The sequence below is a fragment of the Nomascus leucogenys genome, chromosome 22a, assembly GCF_006542625.1.
Source record: "Nomascus leucogenys isolate Asia chromosome 22a, Asia_NLE_v1, whole genome shotgun sequence".
NCBI lineage: Eukaryota > Metazoa > Chordata > Mammalia > Primates > Hylobatidae > Nomascus > Nomascus leucogenys.
Window position 1 is genome coordinate 69,191,408 of NC_044402.1, and position 22,191 is coordinate 69,213,598.

The 22,191-nt window shown below is 38.1% G+C and overlaps 1 protein-coding gene across 1 annotated transcript in view; it reads right to left on the reverse strand.

Annotated features, from left to right (window-relative positions):
• Positions 1–1,608: 1,608 nt before the first annotated feature.
• The window catches only part of ABCB11 (ATP binding cassette subfamily B member 11), a 109,061-nt gene continuing 88,478 nt past the window's right edge, over positions 1,609–22,191 (reverse strand). Inside the window, exons 22-28 of the mRNA XM_030803110.1 lie at positions 14,181–14,384; positions 13,178–13,419; positions 10,396–10,552; positions 8,683–8,880; positions 5,202–5,408; positions 2,703–2,849; positions 1,609–1,863 (exon numbers count right to left, since the gene is read on the reverse strand). Coding sequence (XP_030658970.1) covers positions 1,663–1,863; positions 2,703–2,849; positions 5,202–5,408; positions 8,683–8,880; positions 10,396–10,552; positions 13,178–13,419; positions 14,181–14,384 — 1,356 coding nt within the window. The 3' untranslated portion in view covers positions 1,609–1,662. The remainder of the gene's footprint in view (positions 1,864–2,702; positions 2,850–5,201; positions 5,409–8,682; positions 8,881–10,395; positions 10,553–13,177; positions 13,420–14,180; positions 14,385–22,191) is intronic.

Sequence of the window (22,191 nt, forward strand, 5' to 3'; positions counted from 1 at the left end):
GCTGGAGTGCAGTGGCGCGATCTCGGCTCACTGCAAGTTCGGCTTCGCAGGTTCACGCCATTCTCCTGCCTCAGCCTCCTGAGTAGCTGGGACTACAGGCGCCCGCCACTACGCCCAGCTAATTTTTCTGTATTTTTAGTAGAGACGGGGTTTCACCATGTTAGCCAGGATGGTCTCGATCTCTCGACCTCATGATCCGCCCGCCTTGGCCTCCCAAAGTGCTGGGATTACAGGCGTGAGCCACAGCGCCTGGCCCGACCTCTTTTCTTAGATTGGCCAGTTTCCCCAGAAAATCATTATTCAATCTCCTGCCAGAAGAGGGGGGCTGGGAGTTCTTCTGTTCATACACAGCTTTACACTCAATCCTCTTGTCTCCTGTATGTTAGCTGCCCCTTCAACTGCACCTTGTGTCTCTAAGTGCAAACCTCCCTGTGAGCCTCCTCAGAGGGGGAGTATGCAGTCTCTCGCTGGAACTGGGGAAAGGCAGCCATCCTGCTGCAGGCGGGGCCCTGCAATTCTGTTTCCATACAGGCTTTTGGCCCATTCTTCTGTCTTCAGTCCCTCTGTCCCCTTGCCTCCTCCTTCCGGAAGGATCCAGTGTTTTTACATCTTGAACCTTTCTAGGGGTCTGTGGTACAAAACGGGACGTTTCTAGGCTCCCCCAACTAACAGGTTACATTTTTGTTTTCTCTCATCTTGTAACTCTATTATCAGTTGTCCATTTGCTTTCTGGCTCCCAAGATTTTGCAGGCGGCGTCACTGTGTTTTCTTCATTCTTGCAGATTCCTGCCGCCTTTAGTTCTATGTCATTATGTGGTTTTGAGGGAGCAGAGGAAAACGAGTGCTTTTCTGCCATATTTACTTGCTTTTTTGTATAACACCTTATGAAACTACAGCAAAGTAAAATGCGCTATTTTCATTTCATGAATATAATTTTGAAGAAACTAAAAACAACAATCGGTATGCAGGGAGGTGCTGAGGAGTAAAAGGCCTGGGAAAGAGTCCCTGCTCCAGCCACACTGGCAGGTTCTCATAGTAATGGTAGCTTCGCCACCCCTACACTCACTCTGAAGCTAAAGCATAAATCAACAGCCCTAACTGGAAAGCCCGTGCTAATACTTTCCCTTTCTGCCTCCCTCAGCCTGAGAGCATCCACCCTTTCCCTATCCTCAGCCTTAGAGAATTTAGTTAAGAAATTCAGTTAAGAAACACAGCTGGTCTTCAGTGCTTCTGTTCTTTTCAAAGTTGACCTTGGTCTAGCTCAAGAAACGTTTGTTGATTGCCGTTATAGACCCGCCTCTGTGTACACCGAGGGTTCAAAAATGCAAGACAGTTCTCTGCCCTTGAGGAGTTCAAAGTCTCACTTACTCCCTGATGTCTCACTAATTCTCACATATTAATCAGGACTGGCTCCTGCACAGAGAAGCACTGAGTGGTGGCTGAGCTGCCCCTTGACATCGGGTTTTCCCTCACATGGACCCTAGTTTATTTCATTTTCTGTATACACATCTAAAGCAGAATTATTATGGAAGGCCATTAGAAATTAGCTTGGATTCTGATGTATGACAATGACTGTAAAAGTAAAATATTAACATTCTTCTTTAAAGAAAAAACAACCCCTGTAACTGGTGCGTCATGTGTGTCTGAGGTTCTTGCATTGGGTCAACTGATGGGGGATCCTGTGGTGACTAGTTTGTAGTAGGCTCCTTTTTGGGCCATCAGTTCTTCGTGGGTCCCCTTTTCAATCACCACCCCCTGTGCCATGACAGCAATGATATCCGCGTTCTGGATGGTGGACAAGCGATGGGCAATGACAATGCAGGTCCGACCCTCTCTGGCTTTGTCTAGAGCAACCTGTACCGTCTGCAAAGAGAAGATGGAAAGTTGATGCAAAGATGCATGATTGCTCCCCCGCCCACCATCATGAGAGTTCAGTTAACATGACCTGAATAACAATCCTATACTTGAGGGCAAACCCAAAGCTTCAACTTAAGAGAGGATTAAGCAAGTATTCCCTGAATGCAATGCATCAGTGATTTCAATGGCAGTGCACACGCTGAGAAATTTCAGTGGAACAAGAAGGAAGCAAACTATGAAGTCCCTATGCAATTTTACAATATTTGATGGTCTAGTTTCCTGAAATGAAACCGAGAAAACAATGGAGGGTACCAGTTAAGTGGCCATTCCTGATACTGCTCTTCATTGAAGACATTTTAGCTCTCTGCAAAATGGAATCCCGATTGTTATGGCATTAATTATACATTTTAAATTTCATAATTGTGTTTTGCTCAATTGCATCTTCTTTCATGCAAACCACACATCAGATATCACCTCTTTCTTTGTGTTGTATGTGACCTACCTTCTCTGTCACATAACTTTAGAACTATAAAATATTTATAACAGATAATCTAGATTATTTTACTTTATTCAAGAAAGGTGATTATTTGCCTTTGGAAAAAAAAATGTCACTTAGCCTAAAGAATCTTAAAAACAATTCTTATTTTAAAGGTAAAACACTTTATTTGAAGCAATCTTATATTAAATCACTTGCTCTAGATAATTGTCTTTTGGTTCCACAAAGTATTGCCAATTTCTACTGTTAATGAATCAGAAAATTGAAAATAGTGCCATTTTATAAGGACAAATTTTACAGCAAAAGACTCATTAGTAATGATCTAAGACTTCAGAAATTCAATACTTACCTTTTCACTTTCTGTGTCTAAGGCAGAAGTGGCTTCATCTAGTAGCAAGATTTTAGGATCTCGTACAATGGCCCGAGCTATAGCAATGCGTTGTTTCTCCCCTCTAGAGAGTTGAGACCCCTGGGACCCAACGTTAGTTTCATATTTCTGAAAAAAAGTATGATAAGTTTGAGAAACAGAAACAGTTATTGCTCCTGTGCTGTACAGAACTCATGTCAAGGTCTCCTCTGTAATTTAAATTATTTGTTTGCTGCACTAGGGAATAGTGAGTGAGTCCTACTATAGGATGGAGGATGTCAAATCCACTTAGGAATATAAGAAAAATACGGAATTCGTGACCTTTGCTGTGGGAAGCAAGGGGACGTTATTCCTCATTTCTGCATTTCTTTTAGGTTTATATTTTCAATCCCCTTCTCCCTGTGTCCAGGTAAGAGCCCATATATGAGATCCTCCTTGATTTGAGACTCTCTGATTCTAGATTCTTGTCTGGAAAAATCCTTCCAATATGGACTAATCCCAAGAATGGAAATGTCTTTTGCGAGATCTTCTGGTCCACTGCTGTATTAGGGAGGCAGCATTCTGGAACACAGGCCTTGGTTAGAAGCTCCACTCTGCTGCTTACTAGCTTATGTTCATGAATAAATTATTTAAATTTTTTTGAGCTGGCTAGTCATCTGAGGTGCAGTATTAACACTTACTTCACATATTTATTGTGAGTTTTAGATAAAATTAGGAAGAAAAATCACTCATGCCTGGCATGGCTACATAAAAATTAGTTAACATTCATAGAGTGTTTACCATAGAGGTATTGTGCTAACTATTCTAGCTAGGTTATTATTTAATATTCACAGAAACCATACCCACCCTATTTTTTAGATTACAAAACTTAGGCACAGGGAGGTAAGAAAATGGTGTGAGGACAAGTAACAAGCAGTGAAAGTGAAATCTGAATCCAGGTGAAAGTGAATCTCTCTCTCCTCTGAGTCCTTGCCTTGACTACTGCTCTTCCCTGCCTTCCACAACACGAGCTGTTTCCTTCCCCTGTTTCCCTTGCCTCCTGACGAATGCTCCTTTAAGCCAGGTGAGACCCGTGAACACCTGCTTTGTCCTTGTGGAGACAAAGTGCTCAGAGAAGGGTACCATGGGCAAGTCTGTATGAGGACAATGTAGTAAACCAGCTCCATGCCAGTGCCTTGCCCCAAATGAGTAGCTATTCAATAACGGTTTGTGGGATAAATGAGTCTTCCAGGAGACACACAAGCTTTGCTTTTGATCTCTGGATTCAGCAAATAGTAATTTCCATGTGCTTATAGATTGGGCTAACAGGTAAGAACTGGGCCAAGAGCCTAACACTTAGGAGACTTTGTGAAAAGAGCAAACAAAAAGCCTTCCACAAACACCACAAAATTTATAAACACAATCACTTATAAAGAAAAACAATTTTCCCAGGGATATTTTTAAAAAGTAAGTGGAGAAGGTTAAAGGTAAAATTTGGCCCTACAATTTGGTTTCCATGTTTTAATTTTTCTTGTGATCAAAACTAAGAGGGACTTTTGGTGGATGGAAAAATGCAGAGTCAATATTGTGCGAAATCTAGACTCGGCTCTGGCAAAGTAAGAGACACTAAGGCAGGTGTAACTTACCCACCACCCACGGTACACATTGCCAAGTAATGAAATAATGATGATGGCAGTAATACCAGCGGCCGCTTTCTTTGTGTGGCTATTAAGTGTGTTTTCTTCATTTTAACGTTATTTTCTTGCATTTTGCAGATGGAATAGACAATCTCAGAAAGGATAATTGTCCCAAGGCTACGAAGCTACCAAGTGGCAAAGCTTGGATGCAAGCCCAGGTCAGCTCCAAATCTCAGGTTTTTCCCCACTATGCTAAACTAAAGCTCAATGTACAAAAAAATTCAACAAATATAGCATCCATTGCATTGGGCAATACTATACTTTCCAAAATTAAAGAGTATGTTGATGAAGGATATTTCTTTTGCTTAAAAAACTAAGACAGTCCGGGGGCACTGTGAGATAAATTGTGTATCCTTTGACTTTCTAGAGCCACAATCATAATACAGATTGAATATTTCTTATCAGAAATGCTTGGGACCAGAAGTGTTTTAGATTTTGTATTTTTTCAGATTTTGGAATATCTGCACACAATGAGATACCTTGGGGATAGGACTCAAGTCTAACCACAAAATTCATGTTTCTTATCTACTTTACACACATAGCCCAGAAGTAAATTCCTATAATATTTTTAATAATTTTGTACATGAAACAAAGTTTTGACTGCATTTTGACTGTGACCCATCACATGAAGTCAAGTGTGAAATTTTCCACTTGTGGAATCATGTTGGCATTCAAAAATTTTTGAATTTTGGAACATTTTGGATTTGGGATTTTCAGATTAGGGATGCTCAACCTGTACACTCTGGTCATTCTACATCTCCCCATCCTTGTCTCCCATAGGGAATGGTTCTCACTTCGTACTCACCTCTGGGAGTGACATGACAAAATCATGCAGCTGAGCCTGTTTTGCAGCTGCTATGACTCTTTCCAAGGGAATTTCTTTGGTGTTGTCTCCATACTTGATATTGTCCATTATGCTACAGGCAAACAACACTGGTTCCTGGGAAACAATTCCAATGTTTGAGCGGAGGAACTGGACATTTACTTTTTTGCTGTCATGCCCATCTATCATCTGCCAATAGAGGAGATGACAGGTCATTAGGTTTTTAGAATTCCAGCAGTGAGGAAAGTTCATATTCTAGCATTAGGTGCTATGCAGGACATTTGGTTTGCTTAACAGACAACAATCCCAAGGCTAAAATTATGGAATAAATTATATTGCCTTTGACCTCTGGATGTAATGTCTATCAGGAGTGGCATCCATGTGAACACTAATCAGACTATGGTCCTATTTATTTCCTGAACTCTGTCTCTACAGGTGGAACAAACGAGAAAGACGCTCAGGTATTCAGGTAAGAAACAACGTCCCCTTACTTTGGTGCAGCACACTCTCTACAAATATACAGGGTTGCTCTATTTTGAGACCCATGAGTTATGGAAAGGATTTTTCTCTGTGAAACTTTTGGGCAATATAAGGGTCAAACCTGTTTTCTTGATTTTACTAACTCCATTCTCTGCATAACTGAGATAATAAAACCAAGTAAAAAAGGAATACATTTATTCACTTTGTCAATCAACAAACATATATTTGAATCACCTGCCACAAAGCACCATCCTAAGCAGTCTATGTCTGCTACGTAAAGAAAATATAATCTCTGTTTCCTAGGAACTCACAGTCTAGTTAGGCAGTTAAGTCCAGGTACTTGAATATCTACCACATGAGCTGGTTCACTAAAGAGTCCTAGACTATTAAAGGCACAGATGCCTAACATGCTACTATAAAGTATTTGGCCCTATTATTTCAGAAAAAATTGTGATAAATGGTATGAACAGATTATATTTAAGATAATTTCTAAGTAATGGGAAAAACAAACACCATTAGAAAAAACATAAAGCATTTCTCAATAACAATTAGCCCTGGCTTATCTTGCTGTACTCATTTTCCATAGCACTTAAATCTGCAAAACACAGTTTAATAATTAAACACTGGGGCTGTTTGCTCATTCTTCTAAATGTGCTACATTGTAAGCTCCTAGAAGGCAGAAGACATGTTTCATGGTCCTTAGACTCTCCCACAGGGACTCATGCAGTAAGAGGCACATCGTAGGTATCCAAATAAATGTTGAAAATATTGAATGCTTGCATTTGGTAGCTTAAGAGCAAAGGGGACTTTGAAAAAAAACTTATAAAAAGTGGTAGGTTTTCTGCTTAAAATGTTTGTAGAAATGTTTTACGATGTTATAACAAAATATACTGTGCCTATGAAATGCAAGAAGTCATAATGATTTCCTTATTGGCCTTGCTTTTGACCTGTGACCAGAACACTCACTGGGCATATTCAGAGAAATATACCTAATATACATGTTAATGTTGGAAAAGTAAATATGAGGGATTCAGTTTCCTGTACCTTGCATAGTTCACAATCTATGTTGGCTGCAGGCATGACAGAACTGACATTTTGGAAAATTGAAACCTCTGACTTACTGGAATTATACCTCTGGTTACAATGGGCTTTCTAGGTTCATCGGCTACCAAATACTTTCAAACAAATTTAAAATCTTTATACCTCAACTTAATAACAGAAGGGATTATAAATTATAGGTAATCAACACTTAGTCCTTATTTTTATAACTTCTTGGATTCTGTCAATTTCTGTTTGCTTGTTTCCTTGCTTTGCTTTATACAAGGAAATCTTTAGTTGCCTCTTTCAAATTTTTCTTAGCATTTCTCTTCATAATGTTATCTGTCCTCATTACACTAAAGATTATATTATTCAGGGAAGTCAGAAAGGCCACTTTCAAAATATTAGGATTAAACAATTAATCAAGTATGAAGCAAAATAAAACATTTTCAGACCCATATCCATGAACTATTTCTTAGAAAATTGCTTGTGGATGATCTCCAACAAAAGGGGGTGAAAACTATGAAAAAAGAATTTATGGGAACTATGAGATAATGGATCTAATCCAAGGAAATACCACAGGAAACTCACAGGATGACGACTGTTTAACAGGCAAAGGTTGCAAGCGACAGAAATGAGGGAAGAGATGGCCTGATAAAGACATTGGAAGAACACAAAGGTTTTCATAAAGACAAAGAATGCAAGAAAAAAAGAAACCTTTCAGAAAAACAATCAAAAAAATATAATGCAAATGTAACTAACTATTTGACTGAGGGATGAACAATATTTACATAATCATTTAAAAAGCTGTCAATTGATTTTCAACTTTTAGAATCAACTTAGAGTGAAAGCAAGAAAGATAATTTATAAACAATGTGCTCTGAATTCTTGATAAAAGTGCAGTTAGAACTTAAGAGGTAAAAGAAGGGAGTAAGAGGTGAAAATAAAGGTAGGATTGCTAACATTTTTATTTTAGAAAGCGAGAATTCAAGAGGAACTATCTACAGGTGGTGAAAGAGCAACGGAAGCAGATCAGAAGTTTACAAATTTATAAATAGAAGGCCTAAAAAATGATATAACTATATTGAGAGGAGGTAGGCAAAAGGAGGGAGTGGTGAGGGTAAGCAGATTTTTATCTCTTGAGAATAAATCACAGAGAGTCTAAATTTGTTAAATCATGAAATAGCATGAACATATTATTTAAAGACATAAAAGTCATCATCGGGAGATCAAAAAACATCAAGTGGTCAAAAATAGTTGCCTTTGAGCAGAGAAATGTGGAGTGGGAGTGTAAGCATAAAGCAGGGGGGTGGATTTTTATTATAAATATTTATTATTTGATTTTGTGACCTTCTGCATATATTACTTTTAAAGAAAGAAAAAAAGGACAGAAAAGAGGAAGAAACGTTATGAAAAATAAATGCCAAAGCTATTCACCAGAATTTCAAATATCCTTGCTAAAGATTTATGGTACATGGCTCTCAATCTGAGTTCCTTGCATTATTTAGATTTCAACTTCTTGAACAAGGATTGTCTTAGATCTTTTCATGCTAAATCTCCTTTCTTGCTCATTTATCATTATTTCCCTTATCACTCTACTTTTTCCATTCCTGGTCATTAGTTTCCTGATTAGTCTGCACTTTCTGCTCCATTTATGGGTGAGTGCTTCTATTAAATACACTCATCTCCAGCTTTGCAGTGTGCCCAGTTTTCTTTGCCTAACTGGTCAGCAGGCCATCTGGAACTGGGGAAAATCTGACATTAGAAATTGTGAGGTAGAATCAGGTGAAGCAGCAAATGACTGGGACTGGAAAATATGCATGAGGTAAGTGCCTAAGGCAAGCATTTTAACGTGAGTCTGGCAAAGCAAAAACTTGAAGCCCACTTTTAGGGGTTGGAAATACTCTGCAGAAGGCAAAATTCTCAAAAAGTTTGTGAGGCTTACCACCTTCCCTTGATCAGGATCATAGAAACGTTCCAACAGCTGAATGCTAGTGCTTTTGCCACATCCACTGCTCCCAACAAACGCCAGTGTCTGCCCTGGACTAATCGACACTGAGAGACCATTCAGAACTTGCGAGTCAGGTCGAGAAGGATATGTAAATTTACAATCAACAAAATCAATCTTCCCCTGGAAGTTGTTCTGTGGATGGGAGGATCAAAATTAGAGACGCTCTTATTTATAAATTAGAGCCTAGAATATTGAGTTTAAAATCTTGAGTTTAAAATCCCTGCTTGAGATACTTTCAAACCACGCTGCCAAAGTGCAAAGTATAGAGACAGCAACTTAATAAAAGGACATTCCATTTTCTACTCTGAAAGATGTAGTATAAAAGAAGGCTTGGGCAATGAAATTAAAGACATTTGACTCCCCCTATTCCCAGTCTAACCTAAGGGGATTTTCTTGCCATCTATTCCTGACATTCTGAATAGAAGAGAATAGCTGGAAGATATTACATCACAGAAGCCAGTAACTGTTCAAATCCTATAGCTTTGTTCTCCTAAAGACAAAAAATAATGTTACACTTAAAACAACCTAGAAAGAAAGTTACCTGAGGTCTGTACTGCAAAGGTGAACACTTTCTATTGTACTTTGGTGTGCTTAAAACTCTCTAACTTATAAACTCTAGAAATGGATAGACATTTAATAGACCACACAGAAACTTTACATTTACTGAACTGAAGGAGAAATTTTACCAATTTAGAAGATTACAGAATTTAGCTTAGCTTTACTAGTGTTTAGATTTGCTTTGCTTTCTGGAACATACTAAAATTTTCAAAAATAGGTAGAGAAGATTTAAAAATACCTATCTATCAATTAGAAGAACAGATATTTTGTTGAGATTGAATTGATTTTCTGGACATCCACATAAGCTAAAACTTGAATCAAGATGAACATGAATTAAATCAATGTTATTGGACAGGAAGAATTGATTTTTCTACATTCTGTATCAGAACATCAATAGAAAACACAGTGGTTAGGTAGATCTCAGAGGACAACTGTCTTCATTCATTTGGGAACTAAGTGTATTTTATATTACACAGAATTTAGCATTCATTGAATGTCATTGCCTTGTTCAAATGCCAGCTTTAGGAATAATTTTTGATGCTAATTTACTTTATTCCTTTGTATTTATAAATCTACTGTTTGTCCACTCCAAGTACGTATGAATGAACCCATATACAGCAGGAATTTAGAAGCAAGTGGTATTGTATGGCCATCCCTAATGGCTGTCCTGCACACACACATACGCACAACCTTACCCCTCATCAATACTTACACATTTTATTTATTTATTTTATTAGACTTTAAGTTCTGGGGTAGATGTGCAGAATGTGCAGGTTTGTTACATAGGTATACACATGTCATGGTGGTTCGCTACACCCATCAACCTATCATCTACATTAGGTATTTCTCCTAATGCTATCCCTCCCCTACCCCCCGCCATCCCCTGACAGGCCCCGGTGTGTGGTGTTCCCCACCCTGTGTCCATGTGTTCTCATTGTGCAACTCCCACTTATGAGTGAGAACATGTGGTGTTTGGTTTTCTGTTCTTGTATTAGTTTGCTGAGAATGATGGTTTCCAGCTTCATCCCTGTCCCTGCAAAGGACATGGACTCATCCTTTTTTATGGGTGCATAGTATTCCAACACTTACCCATTTTTCACCTGCAGTATTGTATACACTGATTGGGGGTTGTCGGTCCAGCAGTTGAAAAAAGCGTGCAGCTGATATTTTAGCTTTTGCATAACTTGGGGTGTAAGAGAAGGCTCTTCCAAGAGCTGTCGCACTCAGTACAACTGCAGAGATCACCCTGTAACCAGACAGACACATGGGCAGAGAGCAGGGAGGCGTGGTTGGTGTGATGACCTGAAGGCAGAAGTTTGGGGATCTAGCCCTGGTTCTGCTAGGAAAGGACCAAACATCCTTGAGCAAGTCACTTCAGACTTGTCTGGAAATGGAGAGGGTGGTGTTTAAGAGACTGGCAGTTTTCAAACTGTGTTCTATGAAAAAGGAGTAAGAAGAGGACTGAACAAGCAGGAAGGGGAGAGCTCAGACCTCCAAACCTTTATTCGACCACAATAGCTTCCTTTAAGAAAATTGTTGGCCGGGTGCGGTGGCTCACGCCTATAATCCCCGCACTTTGGGAGGCCGAGGCAGGTGGATCACGAGGTCAGAAGATCGAGACCATCCTGGCTAACATGGTGAAACCCCGTCTCTACTAAAAATACAAGAAATTAGCCAGGCGTGGTGGTGGTCGCCTGTGGTCCCAGCTACTCGGGAGGCTGAGGCAGGAGAATGGCGTGAACCTAGGAGGCAGAGCTTGTAGTGAGCCGAGATCGCGCCACTGCACTCCAGCCTGGGTGACAGAGCAAGACTCCGTCTCAAAAAAAAAAAAAAGAAAATTGTTTGAGGGGGGAAAAAGACTTCTGAAAAATTTTTTTTAAAAGAAAAAGCAGGGTTGAAAGATCACCAGATTGAGTTGATTTTTCTAGAATTCTAACAGTTTTTGAATCTATAATAGGTATATAAAAGATAATGATTGATGATATAAGCATCAATTCTGCACCAGGCATGTATATAATTTTTGCTTCAGAGAGCAAGACAGATGCAATTGCCTGTCTCCTTTTACTTGTCTTAGCCTCTAACTATAGTCAACATGTACTTAATTAACGAAAGAGTGAGTGAATGAATAAATGAATGATAAATATAATGAGAGATAACTTTGTTGCTGTAGAGGCTATGATGCGAGTAGTAGCCCCCAAAGCTGTTCACCTGCACTGTCATGCACAGAGGGTCTCTGCCTGGGATGGGGATAGGGATAAGGGATGTGTCTTTGTGTGTCACACTGCTCAGTTCATAAGCAGGAATTGTTTTAGGCCGGAATTGCAAATCCGAACATCTCCGGGAGCCCAGTTTAAAGCCTAAGGGAATGAAAAGCACTTGAAATGAAATGGAAAATCGTGGAAGATGACCTTCCAATTTTTAAAGTGAAGCCAGAAATTGGGAGTTTTCTGTAGTCCCAGTTTTTTTTTTGTTGTTGTTTGTTTTGTTTTGAGATGGAGTCTCACTCTGTCACCCAAGCTGGAGTGTAGTGGCATGATCTCAGCTCACTGCAGCCTCCGACTCCTGGGTTCAAGCGATTCTCCTTTCTCCTGCCTCAGCCTCCCAAGTAGCTGGGATTACAGGCACACACCACCATACCCGGCTAATTTTTGTATTTTTTGTAGAGATGAGGTTTCGCCATGTTGGCCAGGCTGGTCTCAAACTCCTGACCTCAAGTGATCCACCCGCCTCGGCCTCCCAGGGCACTGAGATTACAGGCATGAGCCACTGCACCCAGCCTGTAGCCCCAGATTTTTACATGTTGGCAAAAAATTATTCTAAAACCTTAATATAAACTAAATAAAAATAAGCCAATGGTTTGTGTTTTCTAATTTAGATTAGTAGCTTTAAATATGCAAAGATTTAGAAAAGAGAGACTTTCCTAGCTGGGTGGGTGTAGTGGAGCGGGACAGAAGTGCTGAAAGAGATACCAGGTGAGAAGGTGGGACTCACAGCTAGAGAAGGAAACCCAAGAACCGATTCCTATAGGACCACTTTTCCTAATGCCCTCCAAACGTTTCTCAGACCATCTCCACCCTTACCCCCCTACTCACCTATATACATGTGTACCTCGTTCCCCAGTACCCTGACACCCTTAGGCTTTCACCTCTGGAAATGGGAGAAATTGGACTAAAAGCTAATCTTATTAGAAAAGCGGGCTTTGGCTATATGAATGGAACATCATTCACCTGTATGGCCCATACTGTCTCTGCCTAGGAGGAACCAGCTGGGAGGAGTCAGCCCTGTTTACAAGAGAGGAGTTCAAATAAAACAGTTCTCTATGAACCATCTTAGCCAAGGCCTCTGGATTTTCTCAGCATTAACATGTGTGGCAGATTGTTTATAAACAACAATCATATTAATTCACACTATCATGCATCCCTTTGCAACATGGCTTTTTTACTCCTCTCATCAAAAATTGGATTCTATTCTTTTCTATTCCTTAAACCTGGGCTTGATGGTATGACTTTCTTTGGCCAAACAGAAAATTAGAGAGTTTCTTTGTGTGGAGAGACTTGAAAAGTACTTGCACGGTGAGGCTTGCCCTCTTTTGTGGCACTTGGAACTCTGAGGCCATAATACGAAGAAAAGAAGCTCATCTGCTAGACAGGCCACGTGGAGACAGAAGAGTACACAGAAGCCTGACTGAGTCAGCCCAGGTCAGAAGAACCACCCAGATGACCCACAGAATCTTGAGAAATAATTAATCCCAGCTATTGTAAGACACCAAGCTTGGGACGGTTTGTTAAGCAGAAAAAAAGCTAACTGATAGAACCAGGCTATTCCTTCCTTGTGTGTTGATCTTTTCTCACCTTGGCTAGATATTCCTCACCTGAACACGTAGCTGAAATGGAGCCCCTCATTGGGGATTAAGTAACCTCCATATCTGTAGGAAGCAGAATTCGCAATAAACACAATGCACTGGGCAAAGGCAAAGCAGAATCCATAAACGTTGGCTTTCTGAATGGCTGTCTTGAGGGGCTTCTCCAGCTCAGTCTCCAGTGCTTCAATGAACTGCCTCTCCTTTCCAATTCCAGCAACAGTGCGGATGTTACTGAGGGCTTCATTTGTAATCTGAAGATTGAAAAAGAGTCTTAGGAATACAAGGGCAGAAATAACTCTTTTCATGACATTTCAATGGCTGCCTGTATTAGATGGTGCAAATGGCAGAATGTGGTACAAATCAGAGAATGCGTCATCTGGGAATACAAAGAAGTGGCTGGAGATCAACCCAACTGGACCACGAGACAATTTTTCAGTTAAATTCAAGTTTCCCTTAATTCTTATACTTGAGAAGTGTTTATGCTACCATCCCTCATTTACCCCCCAAGGACAAGATATTAATTAGAACACACTTTAAAATGTGTAGCTAAAACCTAAGTGTTTCCAAAACCTAAACTGCAGCTCATAATTCTAGCTGGGAAAGACACTTGCCCCAAGCCTGGGGGACTCTAAAGTGTGAAGAGAAAAGCCATGTGCCATTAAAACCATCATAGCTCCTCTGTGTGTGGAAAGCATGGCTCAGGGGAACCAGTAAATTGCAAAAGCCTCCACCCCTGCAAGTGAGAGTACACCAAATTAGAATGTGGAATGAATCACTATGAGAGAGGAAATTGAACAGGCAATCCGGTGTTCACCCCACTATTTCTCCACGCCAGCTCATACTCAGAGCCTCGGAGCTTTATTGCCTCAGCCTTTGGGCCAAGCATGCATACAAAGGGTGGTAGAATGTTCTTAAGTGTGCCTGTCAAGTCTCTTCATACTATTCGTTTTTAACAGTTTGTCTGATAGCCACTCAGCCATGAGGAATGGGAAAATTAGATCTGCAAGATTACCTGTCCCACCATCTCCAGGGCCTGCTTATCTCGAGAGGCAAATCCTGTCAACATCCTGGTCTGTGTGGCTCCTGATAAAGCCAAGAAGGGGAAGAAGCACAAGATGACCAGGCTTAGCTTCCAGCTAAAGGAGAAGGCAATGATCATGGCCACAGTGACGTTAGTGAAGGAATTGACCATCATCCCGATCTGAGAGCCGGTAGCCTGCAAACCAAAAAGCAATCAACCCATCTCAGACACACGGTCTCTTTTACCAACTACCATTACACAAAAAGGTCAGATCTTTTATAAAGTTGTGATGAAATATACATAACAATATATATCATTTTAACCATTCTTAAGTGTACAATTCAGTGGCATTTCACAATGTTGTGTAACCATCACATATGTATACCTAAAGCTGTTAAATCATGCCCAACAAAAACTCTATATCCATTAAACGATAAGCTCCCTTTCTTCTCTCTCCCCCAAGCTCTTGGTGACTTCTATTCTAACTCTCTGTCTGTATAAATTTGCCTACCCTAGGCATCTCTAGAAGTAGAATCATACAATATTTTTCCTTCTGTGTCTGACTTATTTTGCTAAGCATAATGTTTTCAAGCTTCAGGCATGTTGTAGCAGGTATAAAAATGTCATTCCTTTTTATTTTTATTTCTTGTTTATTTTATTTTATTTTGAGACAAGGTCTTACTCTGTCACCCAGGCTGGAGGGCAGTGGCATAATTATGGCTCACCGTAGCCTTGACCTCCTGGGCTCAAGCAGCTCTCCTGCCCCAGCATGCTAAGTAGCTGGGACCACAGATGCATGCCACTACACCTGCTAATTTTTTAATCTTAGTAGAAATGAGGTCTCACTATGTTGCCCAGGCTGTTCTTAAACTCCTAAGCTCAAGTGATCCTCCCACCTTGGCCTCCCATAGTGCTGGGATTGCAGGCATGAGCCATCACACCTAGCTTCATTCCCTTTTAAAACTGAATATTCCATTGTATGTATATATCACATTTTGTTTATCCATTCATCCGTTGACGGACACTGGGGTTATTTCCAACTTTTGGCTATTGTGAATAATGCTGCTATGAACACTGGTGTATAAGCACCTTTCAAGTCCCTGCTTTCAATTCTTTTGGATATAGACCTAAGAGTGGAATTGCTGGGTCATATGGTAGTCCTCTGTTCAAAAAGTTAAGTTCTTTTAAATGATTAAGTTCTTTTAAATGATGAGCTGAATTAATTAAAAGGTTCTTTATTCACAGCTTATCCAAAGTTCTTTTATTGACTAATCTCATTTTAAGAGTGTCAGTGCTAGAGCAGTCTGTCTGAGATTAATGCAGCCCTAAATATGGGCTACACATGTGTCAAGTACTGATGCATTAGGTTTGTTTGAAGATATCCAGCCATTGGGCTTGAGAATATTACTGATTCAATGAAGATTAACGCTTGCTCTATAATTATATTTTTGAAGTTGATACAAGACTATTATAAGATACCACTTTGATTCTCATTGAAATTAGCCTGCTCATTGGTACAAAGTTACATGCTGCTGTAATACACAGCTATTTAGTCAATGCAGATGGACAAAATGGATTCAGTCCCAATATAGATGGAGAATGGACCACTGTGGTAATTATACCTTTACTAATCAGAGTATCCAATGGTTCCAAATCTTCGTTTCAGTTGCAGCTAGGTAGGTATGATCAAAGCTTGGTACACTCTGTAGAAAATACTTGGGTGAGGACAATTACATCACTTCCTTTTAAAATTGTAGAAACACATTATTATTTAAGACAAAAAAAATGTAAAACAACAAAAGGTAAGCTGTTAGTAACCATTAGATGCTAAGGCAGTGTTATTCAGGAATAATTTGCATCTTTATACTGAATCGAAGACACAAATGGAATATAAAATTGTGTCCCAAAGCATTCCCATGTGTTAGTGGTAACTTCCTTGGAGACTAACAGGCTAAATCAAGAATTTTTCATTTGTACACCCATGTTCAGAGCAGCATTATTCACAATAGCCAAACAACCTGAATGTCCACAGACAGATGAATGAATAAAGAAAACATGATATATCCATAAAATAAAAATGTAGCTCTGACACATACTATAGCATAGAGAAACTTCAAAAACATCATGTTATGTGAAATAAGCCAGACATAAAAGGATAAATTCATATGATTCCACTTAGATGAGGTACATAGAGTAGTCAGATTCACAGACACGGAAAGTAGAACGGTGGTTGCTGGTGCTGAGGGGAGGGAGAGCAGGATGGGGAGTTACTCTTTCAAGGGTATAGAATCTCTGTTTGGAATGGTAAAACATTTCTAGAGATGAATAGTGGTGATGGTTACATAACAATGTAAATGTACTTAATGCCATTCAGCTGTACACTTAAAGAAGGTTAAAGTAGTAAATTTGATGTTACAAATATTTTACCACAATTTTTTTTTTAAAAGAATTTTTGGTTGGCAAGGACTGTCAGGCATTACAGAGTACTTGAAAAGCAACTTTGCAGTTCTTTGGGATGTCCTTATTTTGTTTCCTTTTACATTTTATTCAATTGGTATTTTTTAAAAAATTGAAAATAATACAGCCTAAGACACAAACAAAACATAGATACATATTTAACAATATACACATACATTTTAAATTTTTCTTTACAAAAAGGGCTCATACTCTACATATTGCTTTGTACTTTGACTTTTTTTCACTTATCAATGTTACATAACTATCCTTCCAGATCAATATATAGGAACACTTTAAAAAATAGCTGTGTAATATTCCTTACTATAAATGTATCATAATTGATTGAACTCTTTTCCTGTTGATGGATATTTGGGTAGTTTCCAGGGAATTTTATTAATTTTTTGGTTAATGTAAAAAATGATAAATATCCTTGAACACACATTCTTACACAATAGGAGGGAATTCACTCATGAGAATTCTGTTCAAAGAGTATATAATTTAAAAAAAAAGAGAATTTCTGGTTGGCAAGGACTGTCAGGCATTACAGAATACTTGAAAAGCAACTCTAGTATTTGGGGGGATATCATTATTTACTATTACTCTCCAAAACATTTGCTTACTATTATTTACTATTACTCTCCAAAAAACGTTGAAAAACTTTGTACATTGTATGATAGTGTCAGTTATTTCCCATCTTCATGAATATCATTTATGATGGTTTTAGGAACACTACATATAATATGGTTATATTAGGGATATTAATATTTATTATAAATGTTTTTCTAGTTTATCATTTGTTTATATAAAAGTTTTGAATTTATGAAGTCCAACATGTCTACTTTGTAGTTTCGAGTTTTTGTCTTGCTTGAGAGAATCACCTCTACTACCACTCTTATTTCTCAATGAGCTCTAGCTAATATAATAAGAAAATAAAATGAGTATAAACATAAAAAAAGAAAAGAAGAGACAAAATGATCTTTTTTGCATTTCTTGCTTTGCAGATATTGTGATTTTTACTAATTGAAGGTTCGTGGCAACCATGTATATGCAGAGCAATTCCATTGGTTCCATTTTTCCAACGGTATGTGTTCACTTTATGTTTCTGCCCCTCATTTTGGTAATTCTCACAATATTCAAACTTTTTCATTATTATATCTGTTATGGTGATCTGTGATCAGTGATCTTTGGCATTATTATTGTCATCGTTTTAGGGCACCATGAACCACGCCAATATAAGACTGAAAACTTATTCAATAAATGTGTTTGTTCTGACTGCTCCACTGACTGGCCATTCTCTGTCTCTTTCTATCCTCAGACTTCCCTATTACCTGAGACACAATAATATTGAAATTAGGCCAATTAATAACGCTACTTTGGCCTCTAAGTGTTCAAGTGAAATAAAGAGTCACACGTTTCTCACTTTAAATCAAAAGCTAGAAATGACTAAGCTCAGTGAGGAAGGTGTGTCGAAGGCTGAGATAGGCTAAAAGTTAGGCCTCATGCGCTAAACAGGTAGTCAAGCTGTGAATGCAGAAAAAAATGTTCTTGAAGGAAATTAAAAGTGCTATTTTAGTGAACACACAAATAATAAGAAAGTGAAGTGAACCAGCTTTATTGATGATATGAAGAAAGTTTGAGTGGTCTGGAGACAAGATCAAACCCGCTACAACATTGCCTTAAGCCAAACCTAATTCAGAACAAGGCCCTAACTCTCTTCAATTCTAGTAAGGCTGAGAGAAGTGAGGAACCTTCGGGAGAAAAGTTGGTTCATGAGGTTTAAGGAAAAAAGCGTCTCTACAATGTAAAAGTGCAAGGTGGAGCAGCAGTGCTAACGTAGAAGCTGCCACAAGTTCTCCAGAAGATCTAGCTAAGGTCATTGATGAAGGTGGCTTCACCAAATAACAGATTTTCCATGTTGACAAAACAGCTTTCTATTGGAGGAAGATGCCATCTAGGACTTTCATATCTAGAGAGGAGAAGTCAATGCCTGACTTCAAACTTATGAAAAACAGGCTGACTCTCTTGTTAGGGGTTAATGCAGCTGATGACTTTGAGCTGAAGCTTACCATTCCAAAAATTCTAGGCCCCTAAGAGGTATGCTAAATCTCCTCTGCCTATGGTCTATAAATAGAATAACAAAGGCTGGATGAAAGCACATCTGTTGAAAACACAGTTTTTTGAATATTTTAAGCCACTGTTGACACCTACTGTTCAGGAAAAAATACAGCTTTCAAAAATATTAGTGCTCATTGACAATGCACCTAGTCACCCAAGTGCTCTGACGGAGATGTACAAGGAGATGAATGTTGTTGTGCCTGTTAACCCAACATGAATTCTGCTGCCCATGGGTCAGGGAGTAATTTTCACTTTGAAGTCTTTCTATTTAAGAAGTAACATTTTACAAGGCTGCATCTGCCATAGTTATTCCTCTGAAGGAACTGGGCAAAGTAAATTGAAAACCTTCTGGAAAGGATTCACCATTCTAGATGCCATTAAGAACATGTACCCTAGAACTTAAAGAGTGTGTGTGTGTGTGTATATATATATATATATATGAACATTTGTGATTCATGGGAGGAGGTCAGAATATCCACATAAATAGGTGCTTGAAAGAAGTTGATTCCAACCCTCACAGATGACTTTGAGGGTTCAAGACTTCAGAGGGAGTAACTGCAGATGTCATGAAAATAGCAAGATAACTAGAATTAGAAGTGGAGTCTGAAGATGTGCTGCATTAAATTGCTGCAATCTCATGATAAAACTTGAATGGATAAACAGTTGCTTCTTATGGATAAACAAAGTGGTTTCTTGAGATGAAATCCACTCCTGGTGAAAATGCTATGAACATTGTTGAAATGATTAGAAAGGAGTTAGAATATTACATAAACTTAGTTGATAAAGTAGCAGCAGGGTTTAAGAGAACTCAATCCAATTTTGAAAGACATTCTACTGTGGGTAAAATACTATCAATCAGCATTACATGCTACAAATAAATCTTTCATGAAAGGAAGAGTCAATTGATGAGACAAACTTCACAGTTGTCTTATAAGATATTGCCACTCTAACCTTCAGCAACCACCACCGTGATTCAGTCAGTTGCTATTAATAAATTAAGATATGTACATTGTTTATTTTTAGACGTAATGCTATTGCATAATTAGTAGAATACAGTATAGTGTAAACACAACTTTTATATGCACTAGGAAGCCAAAAAATTAGTGTGACATGCTTTATTGCAATATTCTCTTTATTGTGGTGGTCTGAAACCAAACCTGTAATATCTCAGAACTATATCTGGTGTTTTATTATATATCTAGAAAACCCAGTAAACTATATTAAATTTCTAAAATTATAACTTATAAGAGAGCTTGGAAAGTCCTTAAGATAAGTATACAAAAACTAATAGCTTTCATCTCAACTCATTTATGGATGTAATTGAGAAAAACATCTCATTCGAAATAGTGGAAAAAATACATGAGAAAAAGTGAGCAAGACAGTGGGACATATTAATATAACTATGAATCTTGCTAAAAACTAGAGTCTTGTTTGCATGTCTCTCAGGAAAATTTAGTATCCCCACAATAGCAATCCTACTGTGTATGTATGTGTGTATATGAATTTGACCAGAATAAAAATAAATTTTTAGAAGAAATTAAAATGAGTGTAAAGTACATTAAAATAATTAACATCCAGAAACAGATAAGAGAATTTTGAAAAGGAAAACTTAGTGTGCAGGGATTTGCCTTACCAGATACTAAAATGTATCAAGTTATAAGAATTAAAACAAAGGGTGCAAAGAAAATAGAATTAATAAGACATACTATTTGATAGCACAATAGAATGACTATAGTAAATAATTTAATTGTACATTTAAAAATAACTAAGAGTGTAATTGGATTGTTTGTAACACAAAGGATAAGTGCTTGAGGAAATGGATACCCCATTCTTCATAATGCACTTACTTCACATTGCATGCTTGTACCAAAACCTCTCATGTACCCCATAAATATATACACCTACTTGGTATCTATCTATAAAAATTTAAAAAATTATGAATTAAAACAATAAGGTTTTAAATAGAATAAGTCAAATTGATCAATTCAGACTAGAGAATCTCCAAAGTTAGTTCTAAGTATATATGGGAAGTTAATATTCACAATCGGAGGAAACATTTCAAACCAGTAGAAAACGTAATCTATATTAAAAATATATTTTTGAAATATTTTCTATCCAGCTTCAAGAAAACAAAGCCAAATCTACCTCACACTAATCTTAAGATAAGTTTGACCTGGGCTAGCAATCTTGTTTTTTAAAAAACAACAAAAGTATTAGAAAAATTCTGAGAAAATCCTCTTTCTAAAAAGATGAGTGTTTGTAAGATAATTAGATGTTACTCTCTGAATTCTAGTGATAGTAAATAACCTTCAAAAGCTCCTTGCAGATTGAAGGACACAAAAATAGAATAGATAAGATTATGACTTATGTATTTAGCCTAAATTCAAGAGTAAGGGGAGTAGACTACAGTACTCCAGTGATGAGAGTGAAATTGGAACAAACTTTCTTTAAGCAGTTATGCAATGCATATCAAAATCTTCCAAAATGATTATACACTGATTCAGTGATTAAATTTTGAGAACTAAGAATATACTCAAGGATGTGGGAAGCTCGATATAAAATGATATAAATTGCTTATAAGGAGGAAAAAAACCTAGGGGAAAAACGTAACTAGAGAATCCTTTAAGACATGACAGTAGATGAGAATGAAGTATTGTGCACTCATTAAAAATCTATTGTAGAAGAATACATAATTATGAAAATATGTTCACCTTAGATTATTTCAGGGGAAAAAAGAAAGACTGCAACACATATGTAGAGTGTAACCCTAAGTCTATGGGAAACACATGTGCTTACAGAAAAAGCCTAGATGAATTGAAAGTGACCTATTTACAGGGATTTCCTGGTGAGTAAAAGGATTCCATGATCCGTTGAAATTCTGCCATATCATTTTTGGTATTTTTGGTTAAACTGTCTAGGAGTTGAGACATGCTACAGTACAGCACTATCAGTCCAGTGAGTTTTTTTCTTCCAAGGGCCTCACAGATCATAGTTCAGTTTTAAAATTGTATGTAAAATTTTTTCCTTTGGTTTTGTTTTTTAAATAATTTATTAACATATTATTTCTCCTTTTTAAAATAATTTTAAGTTAGGGTTTTTTTTTTTTAATTTTCACAGAAAGTGGGTAGAGATGTTGGAAGGGAAATTTGGCTCTCTTCACTTCAATCCAAACACCAGGTTTTATAAAATTCTAGCCTCATCATGTGCATAAGCCCCTTGAACAAGGCTGTAGGTTTTGGGGTTTACACACCACAGCTCTGTCTACCTTAATCAGAAAGTCAGCTCTTCGACGCCTTCAAGATTCTAGATAAAAATCGCTTATTACTTTCCCCCAGTTTCTTTCCCCCTGGGCTCCTCCAGAGGCTGCCCAGGACAGCTTCTCTGTTCATAAGGCTAAACCACACTCTGGGGTCCTGTGTGAGTAAGGAGA